This window comes from Vanessa tameamea, chromosome 18 (assembly GCF_037043105.1).
Source record: "Vanessa tameamea isolate UH-Manoa-2023 chromosome 18, ilVanTame1 primary haplotype, whole genome shotgun sequence".
Classification (NCBI taxonomy): domain Eukaryota; kingdom Metazoa; phylum Arthropoda; class Insecta; order Lepidoptera; family Nymphalidae; genus Vanessa; species Vanessa tameamea.
In genome coordinates this window covers 8784349-8808896 of record NC_087326.1, presented here as the reverse complement: position 1 = coordinate 8808896, position 24548 = coordinate 8784349, and the positions used below count along the sequence as shown (strand labels likewise).

At 31.9% G+C, this 24548-nt stretch overlaps 1 protein-coding gene across 1 annotated transcript; it reads right to left on the bottom strand.

Moving 5' to 3' along the window:
• Positions 1 to 640: 640 nt before the first annotated feature.
• Positions 641 to 23859, bottom strand: LOC113397547 (cartilage oligomeric matrix protein). The gene is made up of 21 exons (XM_026635951.2): positions 23698 to 23859; positions 22952 to 23038; positions 10887 to 11054; positions 10479 to 10675; positions 9993 to 10293; positions 9692 to 9865; positions 8708 to 8824; positions 7045 to 7161; positions 6286 to 6405; positions 5821 to 6009; positions 5366 to 5598; positions 4941 to 5093; positions 4585 to 4791; positions 4267 to 4435; positions 3179 to 3356; positions 2663 to 2838; positions 2311 to 2416; positions 2021 to 2230; positions 1711 to 1894; positions 1208 to 1445; positions 641 to 854 (listed from the first exon to the last, which is right to left on the bottom strand). Exons 2-21 carry the CDS (start codon positions 23031 to 23033, stop codon positions 769 to 771), a joined length of 3405 nt encoding a protein of 1134 aa, XP_026491736.2. The 5' UTR covers positions 23034 to 23038; positions 23698 to 23859; the 3' UTR covers positions 641 to 768.
• Positions 23860 to 24548: the final 689 nt, after the last annotated feature.

Genomic DNA, 24548 nt, shown 5'->3' with positions numbered 1-24548 from the left:
TACAAATAAATTGATGCTTTCAACAACTGTCAGCTCCTCTCGGTCGCTCGCTTTTGACTAAATGTATATACATACACAATGAATATAATAAGTCCAATAATTACATATATTTGGAAAATAAAATGAACCAAAAAGGCTCAATTTTGGATATATTGTAGTGTGGGAGAGAAAAACTTAACTTGAAATTGTCGACCTCCAGTGCAATGTGCGTTCGTCGCCATAATATCGCCATAACCATCCACGGTAAGTTAAAACAGTAATGGACCTAAATTGAAAACATAATGATTCTAATATCACGACACACAGCCGAGTTGATGACAATGACTAAACCAAAAACATAGTCAAAGACAATGAGATTTAGACGGAAAAATTTACTACATCTTACTGTTTTGATATATCACGATATAAAACGGGAACAAAATATATAAATCTATATATAGCTTAGAATACATCTAACTGATGAGACTTTAAAATAAAACAAACCAAATCACTTGTATTTTTACACAATTATTTTGTATATAACTTTTATATTTATAAAAAACATTTTCTATTCTTATAAAATTAATAATTGATTTAAATTAGTATATTTTATCATAACTTTCGAATTATATTTTAAGAAAAGTCGTTGATACAAAAAGTCTTATTATAGAGTTTGTTTATATTACCAAAACCATTGTTTTAAATACAATGCATTAACAATTAGTGATTGATATATTAAATTATATAATTTAATCTCTTGTGCCAATATTTATATAATACATTTTGTCATTACAAATAAACGAAATCGTGGTCTACGTCCAGTTTTTTGAGTAGCCTCGGTGGAAGCTCGGAAACGATGTTCGTTGGAATTTTATCTGGAACAATCATATAGATAGATAATCATACTGTATTTATTTGTATTATTTATTTACCATCGACCAAGAAAAATTGCGTGATATAAAACTAGAACTTAACGCCACAATTAAGGCATTATTTTAAAATCAACCTTTTTGTGAAGCAGATATATTCACAATGGATTGCCTCTATTGTGATGCTATGCTAAAAAATACAATCAAATTGAACATTAACAAATACTAAATAAATCACACATTTCTGACCTATTAATTATGTCAAACTCTTCCGATAAAAAGTCGTCGGATAAAATTATATTTTAATGGCAACATCACATGTATAAAAAATAAATTACTAAGTAAACAATTTTACTTACCGTTACATCTGTACACGAGATTGGACCAAATGATCATTTCTTGTGAGAAACAGAAGACGCCAAGACGACCGCCCTTCAGAGTGAAGTCGTACACGTTACCGGAGTCAGCCACCAGACGGTTGTTCTCATAGATCTTGAGACGGATGAGACCGATCTTAGGGCGATGGAGCAGTCTCCAGCGATAAGCGGTTCGTTCACGCCAGCCAACATTTCGGGGATCTTTCCAAAGTAATGTTACCTGAAAATGACGGCATCGTTAACAATTTAATGGTCTTTAATAAAATAATCTGATATATTTGAGGGTTTGCATAATTTTTTTTATAAAAATTAACAAGTAACCCAAATTTAAAATAATTAAAATGGAAGATATTTTACGAAAACAAGTGAATTATATATAGCAAGGCCTGAGCAAGCATGCTCGAATGAAATCATATTTGCGATTAAGAGCTTCTTGCAATTTATGTCACGAGTATTTTTAATAAGCTTGTTTTAGGATATATAACCTGATCAGGAGTTGATTCAGTATTCCAGAGTGAGTTCCGTAATGTCTTTCCTGGTCCAGTCTTGGAATTGACCAGCTTTAGTTGAATCCCCGGTTCAGCCACTGCTCTGAAAGGCGTTGTCTGCCAATACGTCTGGGTATTTTTCTTCCACATCACAACATAGAACCGTTTATTGTTTTGATACCTATTAATAAAAAACTCATTTATTAACCCAGAAGACCTGAAGAATTCAGCATAACAGAAAAATATCGAATAAAAATTCAAAGAAAACTATAAAAGCAACTGAATATATGCAACCTTACGCACTCACCCGAATATAAATCCAACGTAATCATCATCAATTTGAGTATCCACGAATAAAGTTCCTTCGAAGTCAACGCCTCCAAAACTCTCGAAACCTACAGCAAGCCCAGGGTCTGAATTGAGAGTTTGCAAAATTTCAGCACCTTCATTGGCTATCTCCCAGTTAGGATCTTGCTGTGACGTTCCTTCAGGATCTAGTCGTACTGTCATGTAATTTCTGAAAGATTTTTTAAAAATTACTATTAAAGTCTTATATTTTAACCAAATCACATCACATTTTAAATTTCATTAAGTTACCTAAAATCAGTGCGGTATATTCTTGAATTATTAGGACAGTTGTCCAACGCGTTAGTTACGTTATCCCCATCAAAATCATTATCACAAAGATTGCCCATTCCATCACCTGGAAATTAATTATGACATTAATTTTAATACATATCATTAAATATCTTAATACATTTTCTTTTAAAAAAAAATCACACAAACAAACAGTTTGTTCTTCCTGGAAACTCATCCCCATAAATTTATTTTTTTATTTCAATTCCATTTATTAGATTGAATATCAATTATTGAATTATTGTTTTAAACAAATTCACAATAGTCACAAATTAATGTTTTTTTTTTGTCAATACAAAATTACAATAGTTACCATTCGAATCAGCTTGGTCAGGATTGTACACCAAAGGACAGTTATCTTCTAAATTAGGAATTCCATCACCGTCGATATCTTCATCACAAGCGTCTCCCTTACCATCGTTGTCAACGTCCTGTTGATCGCTATTTGCTAGATTTGGACAATTATCTATTCCATCTTGAATACCATCTCTGTAATAAATATTTTAAGTTAATAATAATACGCTTTACTGATTCAACGATTAATATCTAAAGTTACTTAATAGTAAATATTTTTGGGTGTTCAATAGGTTGCACCCATTCATTAATTACTCCACCCTCAAAACAATAAATAATTTATATTGATGCGTTGCATTTTTTATAACAATATCTCTAGAAGATGGTCACCACTTACGATCACTAGACCTAGTATAATACTAACCTGAGTAAATCTGGTGAGCAAATCAGGTCTACTCTTAGCCATACTATCAAAATTTTCTTAACAATGTTTTTGCGTGTAATAACCACGGCTACATAAAAAGAAAAAACTCACTGATCTCGATCTACATCGCTGTCACAAGCGTCACCAACGTTATCTCTATCCGAGTCGTCTTGAGACGGGTTTCGGACACGGGGACAGTTATCGCATAAGTCTCCTATCGAGTCGCCGTCCATGTCTTCCTGTTGTGGATTGTAAACACGTGGGCAGTTGTCACGCTCATTTGGAATACCTATGTGTATAAAAAATAATTACAGTTACATTAACAGTTATTCATTTTATTTCATCGCAATGAGTCTAAATTGTGTATTCGGAGTAAAATAAGGAATCGAGATTATCTTTTACAAATTAGACATTCAATTTATTTTATATGCTAGAAACCATTTGCTAAATTACTATCGTTTTATATATATCTTTACAAATATATTTTATATGTTTAAGTTTCAGCTATGTACAAGTCCGTCTGAGTAGATACTAACAATTCATTACTTATTCTAAATTCAAACCACAATTCTTCAATTATCATAGACTCAAAGATATTGATATAGAAGTAGCTTTTCCAGCGTTGAATTTTGTTGACCATAGGATCCTCATTTCGAACTTATCAATATCTTTCCAGAAATATATCCTCATATCATTAAAGCAAAATGACATACAGTCAAGTTACTAGTCAAGTATAAGTAAGTTAGTAGTTAAGTATAAGTAGTACTTTTAGTGCTTACACGCTGCTATAGCTTGTAAGCACTGAAAGTTTCGAACAAAAAATAACAAACTCTTTCAAGTTCCGGCATCACAGGGAATAATAACGATCAACATACAATGTTAAAATTCAAAAACAACAATACAAAAAAAAATCCTTTTTTGGGGCCAGGGCTCTATCTCATGTAACACAGCACAGGACATCTTACCAATAACATCTTTAGGTTTTTTTTTTTATTTTTTGTATATTTTTTTTTATTTGGTTTAGTGATATCTATCAGAGTAACTACTGGCACAAGTGACGTAACATCTTACGTCCCAAGGACGTATAAATTGACGATTCAAAGAATGGTTGATGTTTGTTACAGTGTATATGTGTGGTGACCAGGTGATTTGCCGGTCTGCCTTCACTTTTTAAAGAAACAAAAACATATAAGCTTTACCATCATTATCCATATCGGGATCGCAAACATCTCCTAATCCGTCCCTGTCTGCATCTTCCTGTCCTGGATTAAAACGTCGTGGACAATTATCACAAACATCTCCACGCTTGTCATTTCTATCATCGTCTCGGTCTAGTTGGTCCGGGTTCGGAATTAACGGGCAGTTGTCCTAAACAATAAAAATATAGGCAATATGATATATTTGAATTATTAAAGAAAATTATTCCACCACCAAATCGTATAGCCACCAAAATCAAAGATTTCTGATAAATAGAAAAAAAATTGTATCTTAGAATTTCTGGTTAATGGGATACTAACCGGTATATTAGGAATACCATCGTCATCAGCGTCAGGATCACAAGAATCCCCGAGTCCATCCTTGTCAGCATCTTCTTGACCAGAGTTGGAAACTTGTGGGCAATTATCAGCTTTACAATGCTGTTCGTTACATGGAAGTTGGTGGTCTGGATAACCATCTAAATCGCTATCTGGGCCGCAAATAGTGCCATTGCCCGCCCAGCCGGTCTAAAAAACACATAACAGGCGTACATAACACAGTCTTGTATAATTTTTTAAAACACTCATAAGAACACGAGGGAATAGAAGTTAAGTATTTATTTACTTTTATGATATTTATAGTACTTGTTTTAGTATTAAAATGTGTAAAGACTTACCGCACAAACGCAGTTTAACCCGAACCCACAGACAGCATTATACCGCCGGCAGCGCGCAGGATCACAGCGCTTGCGCAGCTCGTCGACTTCGATGCAAGGCCGCGAGGTGTTCACGTAGTAGTGACCGCCACATGGTACGCACGTAAACGAACCCTGCACGCGATGGAAAAAATACACATTCTTTAAGCTTAGTTGATTAACTAAAGACGTAGAGACGGGGAAACAATTTAATGGATTTCAAATTATTTTATTCTAGATACCCTGAGCCAACAATCAAGAAGACAAATATCCTCGTTGTTTGAAGTGAGATCGTCTGCCACAACAGATGATATGGTGAACTATCGAATGGGGGACTTTCTATCCGCTTTTTACAATATAACTACTAGTGTGTCACCATCAAAACCGTAAATAGTAAGCTTACTTACTGGAGTGTTAACACACAGGCGACCCCGTGGACACACGTCTCGCTGCGCACATTCGTCCACGTCAGTGCAGCTCTCTTTGCGGCGCTCGTCTCCCGCGCCGGTCCAGCCCGCGCTGCCCGCGAACCCCGCGGGGCACGCGCCGCAAACGAACCCGCCGTCGGTGTTCCTGCACGAGACCAACTCGTCGCACGGCCGGATCAAGTCGCACTCGTCCATATCGACGCACGCATATCCTACGCAGTATTATTTGAATGAATAATTTATTACGTAACTCAAAATCTTAGACGTCATCTCAAATATTACAGCTGATCTGAATCAAATAATAATATAGTGTTAATTCCTATCGGTGGCTATTTTTAATATGGAGAGATGCTATGATAAAACTACTCGTAACTACTATTAATTTAATGATTACTTATTCGATTCGAAAAACATTGTTTTTCTTATGATCGTACCATTCCACTCATAACCCTTGGGACACCCTTCACACTGGTAGTAAGGGCTGCTCGAAGTAGGCGTACACCTTCTCTCGCCACAAGGTCGCCTAGCATCACAGATATTCTGGCATCGTCGCCCGTCGCCTAAATAGCCACTGGGACATGGCCCACAATGTGGACCTGCAGCTGTCTCTTGACACTCTACACCTGGAATATATAAAAAACAATCGTTATTAGTATATATATATATATACTGATAATACATATATATGTATATGTATATGTATATGTATTATCAGCAGCATCCGGTTAAAGAAACTCAGCGAGATATATATATATATCAGATTGATAGATCTTCTTAGGTCCGAGGTGTTAATTTCCGAACCGGTGGTAGATTTTTGACTAATAATAAGCAAGTGTAATCACTTCTATATTGAATAAAGATTTTTGATTTTGACTTTGACTTTATACATTAATAATCACCTTGGAAACACGAGTCTGCCCGACACGAAAGCCTGACGCATTCTTCTCCATTACCGGTAAAGCCGGAGGGACAGGTACCACACCTGTATCTGCCATCTGGCATATCGTGACACTGCACACCTTTAATGTTATTGTTATAGTTAGTAGAAGGCAATCAAACGAAGAGGATTTTGCGAAATTATAGTATCAAAAGATACATGATGATAAAAATTTCATCACAAAAAAAAAAATTACAAGCTACGAAGCCTAATTTATCTTGTCTCAGAAAATATACCTTGGATCATTATTGTTATTTTGTTATCACATGTATTAATAACCAACCATTCATTTAACCACAAAATGATGTGTGATTTCGGTGAACTGCGCAGGAAATATAACAGGGAACTAGTGTGTCCGCTACAGTCTTGTGATGTTTGTGTCGTCGTTTAATGTTATTTGTTTTAGGTGTCCTGGACGAAATTCCTGACATTTTTCAAAATTAAACACCGAACATCTTCCTTGCGTGTTACTTTCATATAACATCGAAATTTGCCAAATACGTCTCACGCATAGGAGATGTTAATGCAACTATAAAAAAAATATATAACATTTGCGGAAAACAGGGGCACACATATTCTTGTAAAAACTGCAGTGGTTAACTAGTGACAAAAACAGCAGCAATGAATATTATTTTCGAGACGATATTTATTTATTTAAAAACCTAGTTGATAATAAACAGAGTCATATTTTCACAAATGTGAATTTATTGAGACAACTTACGTCCTCCGAAGCATGGGTTTGAGCTACAAGCCGATCGACATGTCTGACCATCACTGCTTTGTCTACCCGGGCATCGCTCGCACCGGAATCCTTGCTCAGAGTCAATGCAGTATTCGACTAGAAGAAATAATTCCATAAATAATTTATTCGTACATCCAGAGATACATGTGTCACCTTTACGTGACTTTTTGTCTATGATAAAGTTTATAACCAGAGATATATAATAAAGAAAGTTATTATAACATGTTTCTTAATCACATAGAGCGTAAATTATCTTGTACATATGTATTTAGAAGAAGTCCGCCTGAGGAAAAATGGCCGTTGCCCGTTATAATTCCGGCCAATTAGCAAAGTCTATTCGGAATACAGAAATCCGCAGAAATACACAGCACATATTTAATATGGAAAACTAGTTTCGATACTTATATATGTAATACTAGTTATCCGTCCCGACTTCGTGCGTGTTAAATTAATACAAATGTACCAATCCCACATCTCTGCTCGAAGTTGATTTAACCAAAAAATATTTCTTATTGAGCTAAATTAATCTACGTAGCGAAAGAAGTATCTATACTAAATTTCAAGTCAAATTGCGGCCTATAATTTCAGAGATCTCGTGCCGAGTCAATCAATATAAATACATACATATATTTGTATAGAGAAATACAACCGATTCTGTATTTAATTTACTGAGAAATGTGTATAGACAGTTTAAGATAAATGTGAAATTAATATTGTAATTCTAAACAAATGAACGGAGAGCAATATGAAGAAATCTCGTGAGCTTTATATATATATTTTTTTATTTTCAGTAGGACAACTAACAGTAGATACTATATCACATAAAAAACAAAATTACATTTCTTTTTAAAAATTATCTTGGCAAATGTTCTACTATTTGCAGGTAATCTCACCATGCACTATCACATTATACTTTATGTATTTTTTGATCATATAAAAAACCAGTGTTCATTCTGTGTCAGTGACTGTACCCAAACACTGACCATTTCTACACAATTTATAAAAAGAATGCAAAATTTCATGACGATAGGTTGAGTAGTTGTCGTGTAAAGGAACGAACAAACGCACTTATCATAAATGAAAAATTTATATATGTATAATCATTTATATAATTTATATAATTCGAATATAATATACCTTACACATTTATAACGGCAGGAAAGTGTTGGAAATATTTATTTGCACGTATTGAAAACTAAATACGGCGCAGTTCGATGCTAAGCAATAACTTTAATCGCTTGAAAAGATAATACATAATTCAAAAGCTAGATAAAGTATTCTTTCGCCGTTATTCGATATATGTGAAGTTGCGTCCACACACACGGTAATACAGACACACGTAGGCACAGACATACATATAGTATACGATGTTAATGATTGAGTAAAACTCTTGAAACCTCTTCTGTCAGTGAAATAAAATATGATATATGCCTTATTAATGTTCTTTAATAAAAAAAAAAAACATTTCGTCGAATTATTTTTAACGTTTGATTTACATCTTTGTAAAATTTTAACGTTTTTTTTTTTATTTTAAATTAATATATATTTTTTATATTATTACATAAATTATTATAGTAACAAATTGTAATTCATAAGTACGAATTATATATTTCATTAGAAAATCAACAAAGGGATATCTTACCCTGAGAACAAGGTCTCCGGTCACAAGACACTGGCCTGCAGCGCCTCCCATCTCCCTCCATTCCTGACGGGCACGAGCCGCACTCCACGCCGCTCGCCGTATTACGACATTCCACGCCTGTTTAATTATTCTAATAAAAATAAATATAATACTGAGATGTTTTGTATAACATCTCGGTAAAAACGCAGAATTTCGCAGACGAATCTGTTTGTATTTTTTTATAATTAATAATTAAATTCTTAATCGATTTTTATTAATTGCAATTGCTCCTTGTATTTACAAAAGTTCGTTATATTTACAAATCAATGCGATTTTTTTAAATAATTTAAATATTATTATGCATGTACTATTGTGTTGTTGAATATTGAACACCAGATAAAAGTTAAAAAAAAATTCCCAAAAGTTCCAATTTCAAAAGTTAAAAATAATTATTATAACTTTCTGAACAGAGTTCCCAGTAATCCCACTTATTGATTTTAACATGAATGTAATCACATAAGATACAATTAATATAAATTATCTTGAGTTACCTTAAAAGGCTCAGCCAAGGCTAATCAAGCAACTTGAAATCGAATGAACGTGGGCGAAACTTGAAACTCTGTTATGAATAAACTAAAGGTTCATTTAACAAAAAGGGATTTGGCTTGTTAAATAAAATACGTATTATTTGTCGTAACATTTAATCAAACCCACACTGATAACGTTGCTTGATTTACCTTTAACTTCTAAAGCTACTTATAATAGAGCAAACTTGCCCATTTCATGACTGCCTAGTAAAATTAAGGAGATATTAATTACATTTAAAAAAAATAATACGATAACAATCTTTAAACAGATGTTAGAAAAATGCGAAATGTGCTATTACGTTATTAAATTACAATACGGCATTTGGATAAAGTAACCGGCGAAAAAGTAATAAGAAAACTAAAACTTAGTAATACAGCTGATGAAAGTTGAATTATTTCCAATACAAATGTCAATAACCAGGATAACACGAAGATCCGCTGCATCGCTCTACAGGTGGCTGAGACGGAACACGATTACAGCAAACACGAAGTTGATTTCGAAGATTGTCTATATTTCCTTTTTGATCAGCTAACTCACGACGTAGCAGTTCTACCGTTTGACGAAGTAGTTTCAGTTGTCGAATTACCTCATCTGAAATAGAATATTAAGTGTTAACATAACTCCTTAAACTTTTAAACTGAACTTTAAATTAAATAAACATCAATATTTATTTATATTTCCATTATTATAGGTTTTTAGAGTTCATCTTAGATCGTACCATCGCAGGATTCTATATCCGTTGCTGGAATATCTCCTCGGTACGATGACGGTGTCGTCGGCAATGGTAAGGGCGCGAAAATATTAGGATCAATGTAATTGTTTCTCGGGTCATCTCCTTGCATATTATCTTCGTTTTTAATTCTTTCTTCTTTCGCTATGAAATCTTTGACCTCTTCTACATCTGAATCCACTGTCATTAAAGTTGGTGGTCTAAGTTCTTCTTGGTGATCACAATCTATAGAATCCCATGCTGACTTTTCACTACCAAAGACTTCGACTGGTGCATTTTCTTCATGATACTGTCAAACATACATAGTTTTAACGTCACCTATTTAAATTATAATTTAGACAGCTTAAGATAAAATTGTTTTCAAAGATGGACATCATAATCCAGGAGTGAATGTAATAGTTCAACCTGCAACTGCATTAAGCTATTAAAGCTTTAAAGATAACTGAAAAATTAAAAGTTCGATATCACACTTACCAACTTCAGTTTCTGACTGGCAAGTAATTTTAAAATGTCATGTCTGCCAGACATAGTATGCCAATGCAAGGGCTTACAGTTTGCAAAAATCTTTACTTTCGAATGTGTTATCAAAAGGAGAAGATTGCCTCTAGAACTGGAACCTAAACTCCATGAAACGGATTTAATGTGCCCTCCATTAAGACTTTCGAGAGAAACTAAAACAAACAAAGATTCAAATTATGAGGATGTTTTTTAAATTTACTTTCCCTTAATGTTATAATTAGTGTTAGAAAATAAAACTAGTGGGCAAAATGTTACAACGCTTATAAGCATATAAATATTCCATTCTATTCTATCAAATAAACTCAAAACATAACTGCTCTTTCTTTCGTGTTCTATATTACTGAACATTGTATTGTTATTTACCTTTATTACTTTTACTATTGTAAAAGAGTGAAATTGAATTATCGTCAGCCCCTTTCGCGTGAAGAAGTTCCTCCCGCCCTATATCGATGTACGAAGGACCTCGTACTAAAATAGCTATTTGACCATCTTCAGAGGCGGACGCTGCTGCAATAACGTCGTTTGTCGCTTCTGAAATTAAATTACTTCATCTAAGTAACAATAAATAAATATTGGACAACATCACATGCATTACTCTGATCCCAATGTAAGTAGCTAAAGCACTTGTGTTATGGAAAATCAGAAGTTAAGACGGTAAACAATAATGACGACAATACACCCTAATGAGATTTTACATGTAATTGGAAAACAATATCATTTAAAGTTCAATATAAATATATTATTTCGAACCTGAAAACAATTATTATTAATAATTTGAAATGTCGGGACGTTCAGAGTAATTAATATAAACAGTTTATCTGTTTAAAATAGTTTAATTTAAATCGCTTTATGAAAATAAATGAGAGATGTTTAAATCAAAGCGATTTTTTGTTCCATATTTTGTTAATAAACATTTTTACATTTGTGTTTTTGATGGGATATCACTACTTTTTGTATATGAATTATTAGTAGGTACTTATTAATAACAAAATTAATACCAAATGGTTTTTGTTAAACTATTCTATTTTCCTACGTTTACGGGGTATAATTGTCATTTTGTGATATGTTCTAGATTACTAACAGTATTTAAAACGAGATATTTACCATGTTTTTTATTTTTATTTGGTGGAGCTCGATATTTCGACATTATCTACGAATGTCTTGTTCACGTGAACAAATAAAAAACATGGTAAATATCCCGTTTTAAATACTGTTAGTAATAAAAATAACCACGTTCTATATTTTCTTGTACCTCTGAAATGTTCGAGTGAGTTGCCCATTCAGTGTCCGGATTTTTTTTTACGCGTTTTCTGTATATACTTAATTTGGCCAAGTCGGGGCGGTATAACGTGCGCAGACGGTTGTACTCTACAATAGAGCTCTCTTGTGCCTTGTTTTGACTTGGACCTAAATTGATAAGATGTACTCCATCTAAGGTTTTAACTCTGGAGAGGCCAACGTAAGCCTGCTCTTTACTAAATATAGAGGAGAGAAGAGCACTGTCAAGGCGAAGGCCTTGTGATTTGTGGATAGTAGTAGAATATGCTAAGCAAATAGAGAATTGTTTCCTTTGAACATATACATTACTTAATATCTGAAACTTGGTTTTGACTTCTTCTTTGCAAATTAAATTATGTTTAAATTGAATTGTTATTTTACATGTGCTATTGCTGTTGTCGACGTCCCAATGTACCTTCTCTATTTTTCCATTGGACCCATTCACCAGTCCTTTGCTGACGTCAGCATGCTTGCTCGATACTGTTCATCCAAGCAATAAGAATACCCGTTTGTAGCGCTATAGTACATACTTAAATCATCCCAGTTACGATACACATACTCTACTACAGTCTCACGAAACCTATTTATTGTTGTATACTAATATACTCAAACAAAGAATATGCAATCGAATAGACTAAGCAACTTCCATCGGAAGGCATTGCAATAATTCTTATGAGCGCGGTTGCCACTCGCTCGGACACGTCCGCGTCAAGGTTTTATCACTACGCTCCTATCCCGCTGCTCCGGCGTCGCGTCGCGCGCCTTGTACCGAAATGCCCATTATTTTTTTTTTTTAAAGTATAATGATTTTGCACCAATGATGTGCGCTAAATGCCAGTTAATAACGTAATAAATACGAAAGTCGACTATACTCATAAGTACTAAAATGGAAATATTTGGATTTAAAAAAATTAAGGGTGGTATTCAACTCGTTATATATTCACGTGAAGACCTTAAAATCCACATTAAGACCGGCTGTCATAAGTTTTGATTGCTGGTTCTTACGTCATTTTTTTTACAGTTATTACAGGAACTAAGTATATAAGTGTTCCTAATAGACCCAATAAAATGAAAAATTATAATAAAATAATAAAAATTTACCAGTTTCAGTTTTTCTTCCTTTGTATTGGCCTAATTATCTACCTGCATGCCAAATTTGAACTTTCTAGGTCACCTGGAAGTAGGTTATAGTTTTGATCTAAAGGTCAGTCAGTAATAAAAATGAAGATTTTTAGACGTTAATATCTAAATAACCGTTTGAGATGCATTTATGAAATTAGGAACACATATGTATCTCGCGAGTCTCAATATATGAGCCAAATTTGACACGTTTATGTCAAATAGTTTTTGAGTTATGAGGAGGTCAAAAGTGGCTCCAAATGGTTCGTGTAATATTACACACGGTGCTGCTCGCCAGTTCTGTTACTTGAACTTGGCTGACACGCTACCGCGTGTCAAGATCTAGTATCACGTTCGGTCGAAATTCGCTTGACTATAGAGATTTGGAACTTCTATGGCATAGTCACTTTCAATTGATTTGTAATAACATAAGGAATACACGGCACTATTCATTTATAAGCAATGAATATGAATTAAAAATAGTTACTATATAAATCTTGACCGCTTGGAATGGTGGCAGGAATGCTAGCAGCATTTCCCGTTGAATCGCAATTCCGATCCTCTGGGCAAAAAAAGAACCTCCTGTCACCAGTGGAGGCAATAAGGCGAGGTGTTATAATTTTAATGAAGCTTTTTGCACCACTACTCCAAGGGCCAAGTGTTTCGACAGCAAATGGGACAAAAAAATAATTTGACATCGAATATTCAAATCGTTTTTTAGCTTCAGCTCTTTCCGCAGCGGCACCGGCTCTTAACATTGTTTCTCGGATATGAGACTGGGCCAACGTGTCAACACGTGTAGCGACCCTCACAAGGGACCGTCCTCGTTCCCAGGGTACCAATGTCAGTCCATCAGGTTTCTTACAATCATAACTACTATTATAACTTCCTTAGGAACATCATCATTAGGGCACTTTACCTTCCAGGTCTGTTTGGCCTCAGTAAAATTTGTGATTTTGATTTTAAAATTTGTGAACAAAGGCCTGAAATGCTATGTACCGAAGAGAAAAAGGCCGGAAGGGCAACACATAAAATTTTCCTCACCAAATGGAATGGCAAGTGTAGCTTGAGTCCAAGAATACTCATCAAGAGATAAATTTAGAATTTTTCTAAAGTTTTTTTAAGGATGGCAAAAAGGCAGTGTTTTAAAATTTGTCGATATTGTCCGAAAATATTTTAATTTTATCATTAAGAATAGGCCCTATGCCTTTATCAAACAGTGGTGCACCAAGGAGGCAAAGTGTATCTTTCTGAAGAGTTTTTATGTTAGGTGCAATTTTATTAAATATATCCGTTGCCAAACTAATATGTTTGGTAGTTAAATTGTCTGTGAAAAATATTTCACATTTTGAAAAATTCAATTGAACGCCGACTTTATCGAATTGTTCTTTAATTTGAATTAAATCTTCAATAACGTCATCTACTTTACCTCCTATAGTTCCATCATCTAGGTACCAAACATTTAATTTAGATTTTAAATTTGAAATTCAGTTATGGATACCTAAGCTAAAAAAAGTAGGACCCAGTGGATCTCCTTGCTGAACGCCTATGTTAGAATTAATTGTATCTTCGCCAAAAAATATTTCGAAGCATTAACATTGCCAAACGTAAGGGTCAATTTCAGGCAGATCAGAGATTTTTTGTATATATTTAAGGAATGTTAATAAAAATTTTATGTTAATAAACGGAATATATAGTAATGAATTGTAATATGTAAAAACAATGATAAATATATAATCAAGTACAAGTTAATCAACGAAGAAATTGTTACTAATGTCATAGTTCGTCGAGATAAAGAAACAAAATTCGTGAATTGATGCCGATAAGCGTAATTCAACCCACTGAACTGCTATTTAGAAGATACCTATATTAAATCTAATCATTTCGATGTTACCAAGTGAAAAAATATCGTAGTAACAATAATTACATAGCTTTCTATTAGGTAAACATTACTTACAATAATTCGTTTTACTAAAACTTTTCTTATAACAGGTTTCAGATATAATTATAAAAGACTTTTTATATATTATTAGATAAACATTTATTTGCTCGTAAATGTATATTTAAATTTTAAATTAAATTTTATATTTGGTTCTGGTTTTCTCCAAATTTCCGTACTAGAAAATACATAAAAGTATTTCACTTAGAATTTAATCTTAATTAGAGTTCAAATAAAAAGGATATACATAAGGAATATGATTTTGATTTCCTTTTACTTGTCTAAATCTCGTAAATAATAATTTCGTATATTATTTTCAGTAAAAAATAAACTAATAACCGGCAAGCGATAAAATATATCTTGAAATTTGTTGTAAACTATATACCTATATCAATATACCTATAACCCGTAATGTACTTTATATTGTACTCCAAATCCATCCAAATGTTATTAAGGACATACATAAATAGGTTTTAGGAGATGATTAAATTAATTTTGAAAATATTATAAAATGTCCGAATATTTATTTATGTCAGAAATCTCCACGCACGTGCCATCAAAGTGTGTAAAGTAATTCATCTGTAACAGATGAATGAAACGCGAAAGCATACAATATGAAGCGTACTTTAATATATATGAGAACCGTATCAACTATTAATAAATCAGACAGTTTTTCTCCACGAGATATTGCATACAGATGCACGTAATGATTGTACGCTACGGAATCTATTATTTTGCCAGAAATAACATCTACATTATCAATAAAGATACGCCGCATGTAATATAAAGACCCAGCTTATTATCTCATTACAAATAACGCAATATTCTATTGACATGGATTATTTTTTATTGGTAGCTCGTGCTTGTACACTGTAAATGTACCAAATATCATCACAGTTGAATGAATCAAGCATTTTTTTAATGTATTACAAAATTTAAATGAATATTTAATATTATTTACCAAGAAAATGACGTAACGCCCTACAAGCTACAAGCGCTATCGGAAGCTATTCTTAACTGGAATGACACAAACATCGTGTTTGAGTCAACTAAACTTGCGGTTTTCTTATTCGGTTCAAATTAGTTCAACTCGCAAGAAAACAACTGTCTGAAACGCTTTATATTTATTTTGAGACGCAGGTGGAAAGTTCTTTTATTAAATATGGAATGTTAGAGATTCGTATACAATTTAAAACGTAACGATAACAAATTCATAGTTTTACTAGTTTTTATTTATTATATAAAACCTCTATGCGAATTTTTGGCATAATGGTAAACGTTTTTAGGTCTCTATGATTTGTTTTTTTTGAGTTGGCAATGTTTTATTTATAGACTCTGTTTATTAAGCTATACCCTCTCGCGTTTAATTATAGTGATGTATAACCCTATCATGATTATAAACATGTTGTTTGTACAAATGATGTTGATGTTTATACAAACACAAAGGTACCGGTTTAGTATTCGGACAAAGAGAACCTTTCTAAGTGCTTAATTCCAATACATATACTGGTAAAGCTCCAGAATAAGCTGATGGATTATCAGCTCTATTCACTATTAAGTATTTGATGACCGAAGCAGTTTAATTATTATTAATTAATAGTTTTTTTTTTTATTTCTTTCATTGACCACAAATTAAGGACATGAAAACTCAATAGTGCTTGCCCAAATGAAACACGTTAACTTCAAATAAAATTGACATATTTTCTTCACTCATCATATTATATAATTTGTACATACCGATTTATTTATTACAAGTTGTTTTAATATTTTTCCACTTTGTAGGAACGCTTCACACTCGATATCTCGTTGAGAAATACATCACATAATATACAATTACAGCATCATTGATGCGAGCATAACGGTGAGGAGGCAAAAAGTCCGCCATGTAAGGCCTTCCTGGTCCTGTCCTATACTGATAATGACGTGTACAGCTAGGATTAAACGCTTGAGATGCCTGTCTGCGATAAATTCATTTTCGTTCGAGTTTTTTTTTTTTTATATAAATACGAAGCAAGGGAAAATTGTTATTGATTGACACGATGTCAAGGAATTATAAATGAAACACACGTTTTTAAAAGGAATAATTTATGGAAAAAAAATTATACGTCAACTGTGTAGCGACTAACGCTTCAAAAATTCTTAGCTCAATAAAATATTACTAATACTAGTAACTGGAGTATAAAAGCAAAAGTAAAAAAACTGCAGCGGTTTTTTTAAAACTTAAAAAACACGTCTTAGATCTTAGATTACTTCTTTATCTAGATCGAGTGTCGGACTAAACGGATTTAAAACAAACGAGTCAACTTTAATAATTTGGTGCGCGTGGCAGCTAATATCGTAATACTTTACTAGTGTGCATTTTAGCAGCGAACTATTGGGCACTATGATTTTCGACGCGTTGTCAGCTTTGAATATCTAGACATATAAATGATCAAAGTCTTAGAGGTAGATAACACATTAATCTTTCTGAGGACATGGTTTGGTCACTCGCTCAAATAAATAGTTTGTGTGTGTGTATTAATATAATATTTTAACATGACTGCCCAAAAATGGAGCGTAATCTCTTTAAGGTTCTGGTTCACGTTCGTTGTACGTGAGCTTCTTTAATCCACCATCCTTAATATGCCTGATCAGACTGTTATCCTTAGAATCCTTACATCAGCCCGAGAAAGGCAAATTTAATTAATTTTGGGCAATCATATTTTCCAATATTTATAATAGATTTTTATATAAAATATAATAAGGTGAGGTGACTATTAATTACAATACCATTAAAACAACTATGTTTACTAATTATAATTATAATATAGTATTATGTAACAAAGGTGCGGTACAAACACGGCAGGCATTAGATCGTGGGCAGAAATTATAATACCGTAGGACTGCCTCGCCTAATATAGCAAAGCAGAGTACATTCACAAAAGATAGGATAGATAAAAAAAAAGTAATCGCTAGTTTGAACTATTTTGGTAATGGGCTGTGATTTTTTTAATATGAATGAATCATACACATATATTATTTATTTAAGAGGATCTACTTTGTTGACCTTGCTCGATTGGGTGTTACCTATGAATAAGCCACGCGGAAACCTGACACCCTCTGCGCCTTGTATTTCCAAAAAAAATATCATACGTCCGTAACGTTCAGCAATCACTTATTCCGTACTGAACTATTGGCGACGGAGGCGTTGATTACTTAAAAATATTTTTAAAAAATATATATTCAGCAAAACTAAGCCGAAGGTTCCCCTAATGTTGGGTCACATAATATTCCAATGTAAATAAAAAAATGTGATACATAGCGTATGTAACGAATAAAAGCTAATAATAACAAATTCAAAGAATACTTTATGTATTAATTTCTATTACTTATAATTATTATTAATGTGAAGGAGGTTAAAAAAAAATTCGTTACGTTTACGTGGAATAAAGGAGTCAAATTGAGTAATTTCTTTTATACCACGTCCATAACAGCAATTGAGAAAAATAATATAATATTTAATGAATATGGATAATAACAATGATCTGGCCGGCTCACTACCCCAACCCAATTCGACTGACAATTACTCTTCTTTAAATAGGTACATACATATATTCCTAACAGTAAGGGAAAATTTATATTAACCTTAGTGGGCTTTCCAGAAATAATCCTGGCCACGCTTTTGACTATTACAATTCTTACATCACTGATCCAATTACCAAATAAATAAATATCTTGAAGTAAAAGCTTAATTGTGACCGAACAATACCCTCATATGTATGTATTATGTTATATATCCTATAAAACAGATAATTAACTTAATAGGCTACAAGTTAATTAATATTATTCTTAGATATAAAACCTTTTATTAAAATATATGAAGATCCATTTTCACAACTTGCATTAAACACCATTCTTTTAGCATCATTTAGAACGATGACTTAATAACACTTAAACAACAATGACTACTCAATATTCAATTTGCAATCGATTGAAAGCTTTAATTTTAGACTCTAAGATTTTTGACCTTGTATTATAAATTCAACGTAAACAAAAAACTATATATATTTCAATTAAAAAATATATCATTACAAGATATATTTTTACACTTTGAATGCACGTATTATAACAGTGTTCTATTCCAATTCTTATATAGTAAGTTCCGTGACCGAATTTACTCATTTTTTTATTATGATATATGCTTTTATATGACAACTTTTTAATATCACAATTTTCTGTTGTTAATTTAAACTTACAGGCTACACTTTTCAAATTATATTAGCGGGGATTGAACTAAATTTTATTTTTTCGTTGGCTTTTAACCACGGAGAAATTAGAACATAATAAATAAATAAGTATAAAATTCAAAGTACAGCAGCTGAAATTATATTATTATTAAATTCCAAACGCATTATGCACAAAAATCATGACCAATTTATTTCCATAAACATCGTCATCATGAAACATTAGTAAGATGTTAATGACATATTTTATCAAGATCGACCTAGTCTTTAACCTCTGCATGAATGAATCAGTCAAATGCATATATTTGCACCTACCACAGAGCAAAAAGTAAATTTGCTCGATACCAAATATTATTTACCTATCACAATATCTAAAGAAAGAGGGTCCATAATTATGGATCTAAAAAAGGTCATAGATTCAAATCCTAAAATGTTAACTAAAGAATAAGGCCCTCCTACACGATAAATTATCGAAGTGCGAGGGACTAATGTAAGAACAAAGATACAAAAAAATACAAATCAGATTATATTTGTCAATGCTCGGCGATAATTTTACGTAAACGGGCGCTTTCGTGACTTCGTGAGTGAACAGAATAATACCAAGAAGTACTTTTGTCCAGTGGTTGGAAATAATTTACTCATTTCACTACGTTTGAAAGTAGAATCTTACTCGATTTTTATATTACGTTAGTCTGTCATTTAAAACTTGCACACAGGACGAATAAAGTCTTGCATAAAATTTGCTCAACTGTGCGTTCGATTGCTCAATGCAATTGTACTCAAGAAGGCAATTCTCGATATTCTTCTTCGTTGTCTGAATGTGTCTTTTTTATTCCTAGAGCACTATTTTACTCGAAAATTTACAATGTATCTTTGTAAATTATCATCATGTTTTGATTTACTATGTATATAATATGTTTATAAATTATTTAACCGTAAAATTGTAAATTCCGATAGATGAAAAGCGAGGGGGTGTATCAGATTAAAAGCTTAGTTGTGTAAACGCGTTTTTCCTGAGAAAAAAGTAAAGTTTGAGTTTTTATAATTTTACCAACATTCACTTCATTAGATTATAATCTACCAAAAAATAATGCGTTTAATTGTAAACAATATGTAACGGCATTTACATCGCACGCATGATTTAATTCGAAATATGATTTCATTCATATTCATTTTTAAAAATAATAATATATAAATTTGTAATGTTTTCATTAGTAACTTTCGTAACCAATTCTCGGTTATCATGACGTGGGTGTCACCGCAATAAATTGAGCTGATGTCACTGCCACAGTGATATTATACCTACGCTGAGAACTTAGAATTAACCCATTCAAGGTATCCTGCATATAATACTGCATTTAATAAAATGCATGTTGATATAGACATGATAAAATAAACTATTTTGTCCGAATTTAACGTAAAACTATCACAGCACATTTTTAAAAGCATCAATTCAAATAATATTAGCAACGTCCAGCTAAGCAGCGGAACATAAAAATATTTCAAAAGAATGACTTTATTGTAATGTTTATACGTAATGCAATAATTATTATGTATCTGTATGACAATCTCTACGTATATATTCAAAAGATTATTTGTTTGTCTATTTATTTGCCTCCCTTTATATGAGACACTCGAAGAGTACTAGAGTGTAAATGTTAGATTTAGGTTCAGTTCAGTACCAAAAAAGCTGATTAAAATCTCATAAGGATATTAATTTATTGTGGTGCCACCTTATTAAGAACGTAGTTACGGAATATACATAGATGAATTTACGAGTAATATTGTATTCATATATTTTAATTGTATTCAATTAACACGCCTAATTGGTGGAAATGAGTAACTACTGATTTGCTCACTGATTCTACTCGATAGAATTTACATTCAGAACAGGTAACTTTACATTTGAAGTAACGACTGAAAAGTGCTTTTAAAAAATTCCTTGAAAAAAATATATTTAAATTATTTCTCATAATTCAGCTTTTTTACATTTACGATCAATTTGACTGGAACAGAATGCCTCTTGGCTTTATGTCTGTCTGCCTTTGCATAATTTGTTCTATTTCGAACTCTGTTCAATCGATTAATATCGTATACATCATTCATCATGTGTGTTAAAACGTTTAACATTATAAAATATAATCATAGTCTATGGTAATAATAAACACACACTGTATGGCTTCATTTTAATTGATGTTATGTACGTTAGACAAAAACTGATTACAGATTATTATTCCGATTTAATTTAAATTACAAGTACAAGGGACGTTGTTTCTTCGTCCACAAGGTTGGTGGCGCATTGGTGATGGATATTGGGCGCTGTCCAATGTTTGGTTGCAGTGACCACTTATCATCAGGTGGTCAATTTGTGGGTCTGCCTGCCACTTTAAAAAAAAACTACGTTGTAGTAGATGCACAAGACTCAAAACAATATGTATGTAGGTTTAATAAACATTATAATAAATAAACGAATAAAACACACAACATATACAATTACTAAGTTTTAAAGTAACAACTTTTTCCTCAAACAAAGGGATCCTGTAACGGTAAACATTCCGTTTTTCGAAATCACTGATTCATTTAAGTGCAAGTTCACACAAACATGCTCTTGCGCAAGTATGACCCGATATGGTGAAGCCAACACCATCTGGTCCCTGACCCACTGACTTCTGCCACTGGCTGATTGACCATTGAAAATCATCATAATTTAATAGAAACTTGATTGATGATAATAAATATTGCCACCATATACGGAGCTTTGTAAATATTTGTTCTAATATTTTCAAATCGTGATACAAATTTTAGAGGGTAGAAAAAGGGAGACGTTTACATATGACTGTCAATTATATTACAAATCTAATAATTTATATTAAAGTTTTGTATAGAGTTAAATTTTCAATCATTTGCAATGGAATCTCAATATGAAGTAAGTTAATATACTTCGTTCTTTCGTTTTATTTATCGCCCAGTTCTTGTTATATTAAGAAAATAAAATGCCAATTTGTATATAAATTAGTTTGCATTGTATTATTATTTTTGTGATAAGTACTTAATAATATTTAAGTACGATTAAATAAAAGTAATGGAAGTAAGATTACCTATCCCAGTAAAAGGATCGCACACTGAGGCGAAATTAAATATAGACAAATTTTCATAGACAATAAGGCTAGTTTTCACTAATAAACTCCTAAGAGTATAAAACATATCTTTCAAAAAATATATTGATTTTTTTTTACACGTTGTACAATTTCTGTTAGTACCTACGAAGATTCGGCCTATTATCAGAATATGTCCCAACGAAGTGTAACAAATAGATTAGAATTGGCTGTTTAGGGCAAGGTTAACATGGTTATGTTGTCTTTGTCCAAAAACTTCTATAAATTGTTATAATTTTAATGTCGAAGAAAATATACACATTGATGTCATAATTTGCTTACTCATTTTTAAAAAGTTTTTTCAATCTTCCTCTAGATAATATATTAAATTTTAATAATAATTAAATTCTATGAATACGTATTTATCAATATATATACATCTTTGGAATGTTTCAATGAGTTCAGCATTACTACATTTCCGGTGTTATACCTAATTATATTCTGCGAACTATTCTCTCTTTAGTTTTTATTTTCTATTCCACGCCGTCTCCCGCTCACTAATGAGTACGCAAATAGTCCCAACCTAAGGGTTTGTTAGCTGCCATTTTTAAATCAACATGTTCTAAATTCAAATTTCACCGTAGACATAAGGCAATTCTTTTAAAATTCGACACGACACATTACCTTATAAATATTCAGACTGTAATAATAATTTAAATTTTGAAAATATTAATGCATTCTTTAAAAACTTAGTATTTAATAATGAATACTAACCTTCGTCTAATGTGAGCGAATATGAAGCGGATGCAGCAATAAGAAGCACTAGCACTTGCTTCCATACGGCTTGCAAAGCCATATTTCCTGCCAAGTCGTAAAAAACAAATAATAAAATACGGAAACTTGGAATATATAAAGTATAAAATAATTGAACAGAATAATTACACACGACTCTCGTCTATCAATAATTATTTGAAAAACATTAAGCATACAGTATATCGAGGATATAAATTGGAACGGTGTTAAAATAATAAATTGTTTTTCGATCGCTGAAAACAATCATACCTCAACGTTAAATACTGATTAAGCATCTCTATGTAATTCCATTTCTATATTTTAAAACTGTATAATAAAAACTCTCTGCAAACCTATAAAAAAATATCAAGAAACAACTACTAAGCAGATAAAATACTATCACACTAATATATTATAAAAAAAAAATAAGTACATATTATTTAACTAATAATATGTTATATATTTATTTAAAAACCTAATTCTCGTCATTATGTAGCAAAGCGGACCGATAGGTAAAGTTCAAAAGCTAATACGTACATAACAGACAAATTTAGAAACAAAGCCTCGATATTAGAAAATAATAATTCGAATATTATATATTCCTAGTTAACTAGGAATTATAATTGAATATATAATTTGGAATTATTAACTAGGATTTATTCGAATTATTATTATATATATAAAAATTAAAATATATAAATAAAAAGATTTAAAAAAAAAATATTCACCTTAATCCTAAACTAAAACACTCGATTTGAATCAAAAACTATTGTCACGGAATTCAAATTTGACCAATCACACTATGCGAAAAATTTCGATATAGTTTCGAGCTTTTCGTAGCGAGTGCGCGTGCGCGGAGTGCTTACGCGCATACTCGACTGGCAACAATCTTGCGTGAGAAGTACTTAACATAGTTCATTAATAAGAATATTATCACTTATTACTCTCTACTAATATATATATTACAATTTTCTTTCATGAATGATACAGGTCAAGTTTTAAAAGTCAAACGAAAATAGCATAATATGGATATATAAACTTGCAATAATACACATTCAAAAATTATATATATTTTATAAGATATATTTTTTAAAGACTTTTAATTTTTTTTAATCCAATTTAATTAAATTAAATTAAATGTTAAATGTCAATAATGAAAGTAAAAGAATACCGGAATAAATTGGGACTTACTTGAAAGTAAAAGAACCGCTTCCAAGAACATTTTCTTCAATCTTGCGATGTGTACAAAATTATGCTCTAAAAAATTAAAAAATAAATCACCAACCAAAAATATAAATTACGCTTTGAACAAGAACGTAAAAATAATAAATATGATTAATTGAATCTGGACAAATAGTAAACGCTTTAATCATTACAACAAATAAATTTAGAGTTATTGTAAGTGTTGATATAACGTAAATAAACTTAAAAAGTATTAATGGAATAAAGTAATGTTCAATTTAGTTTTGAATTACATACATTATTTTTATAAACTAAACATTTGCACTAAAATATCCGAAATGTAATTATCTATTATTGAAAAAGCTCAACTCTCTTAGTAGCCAAATAACATTATGTT

Bases quoted from the DNA above. Each gene is read 5' to 3' on its own strand.
- LOC113397547 (XM_026635951.2), bottom strand. From the start codon at position 23,033: ATGGCTTTGCAAGCCGTATGGAAGCAAGTGCTAGTGCTTCTTATTGCT. The intron at 6,406-7,044 runs GTAAGTTGTCTC...ATAACATTAAAG, and splicing joins AAACCCATGCTTCGGAGGAC to GTGTGCAGTGTCACGATATG. The intron at 6,010-6,285 runs GTGATTATTAAT...TATATATTCCAG, and splicing joins GGCAGACTCGTGTTTCCAAG to GTGTAGAGTGTCAAGAGACA.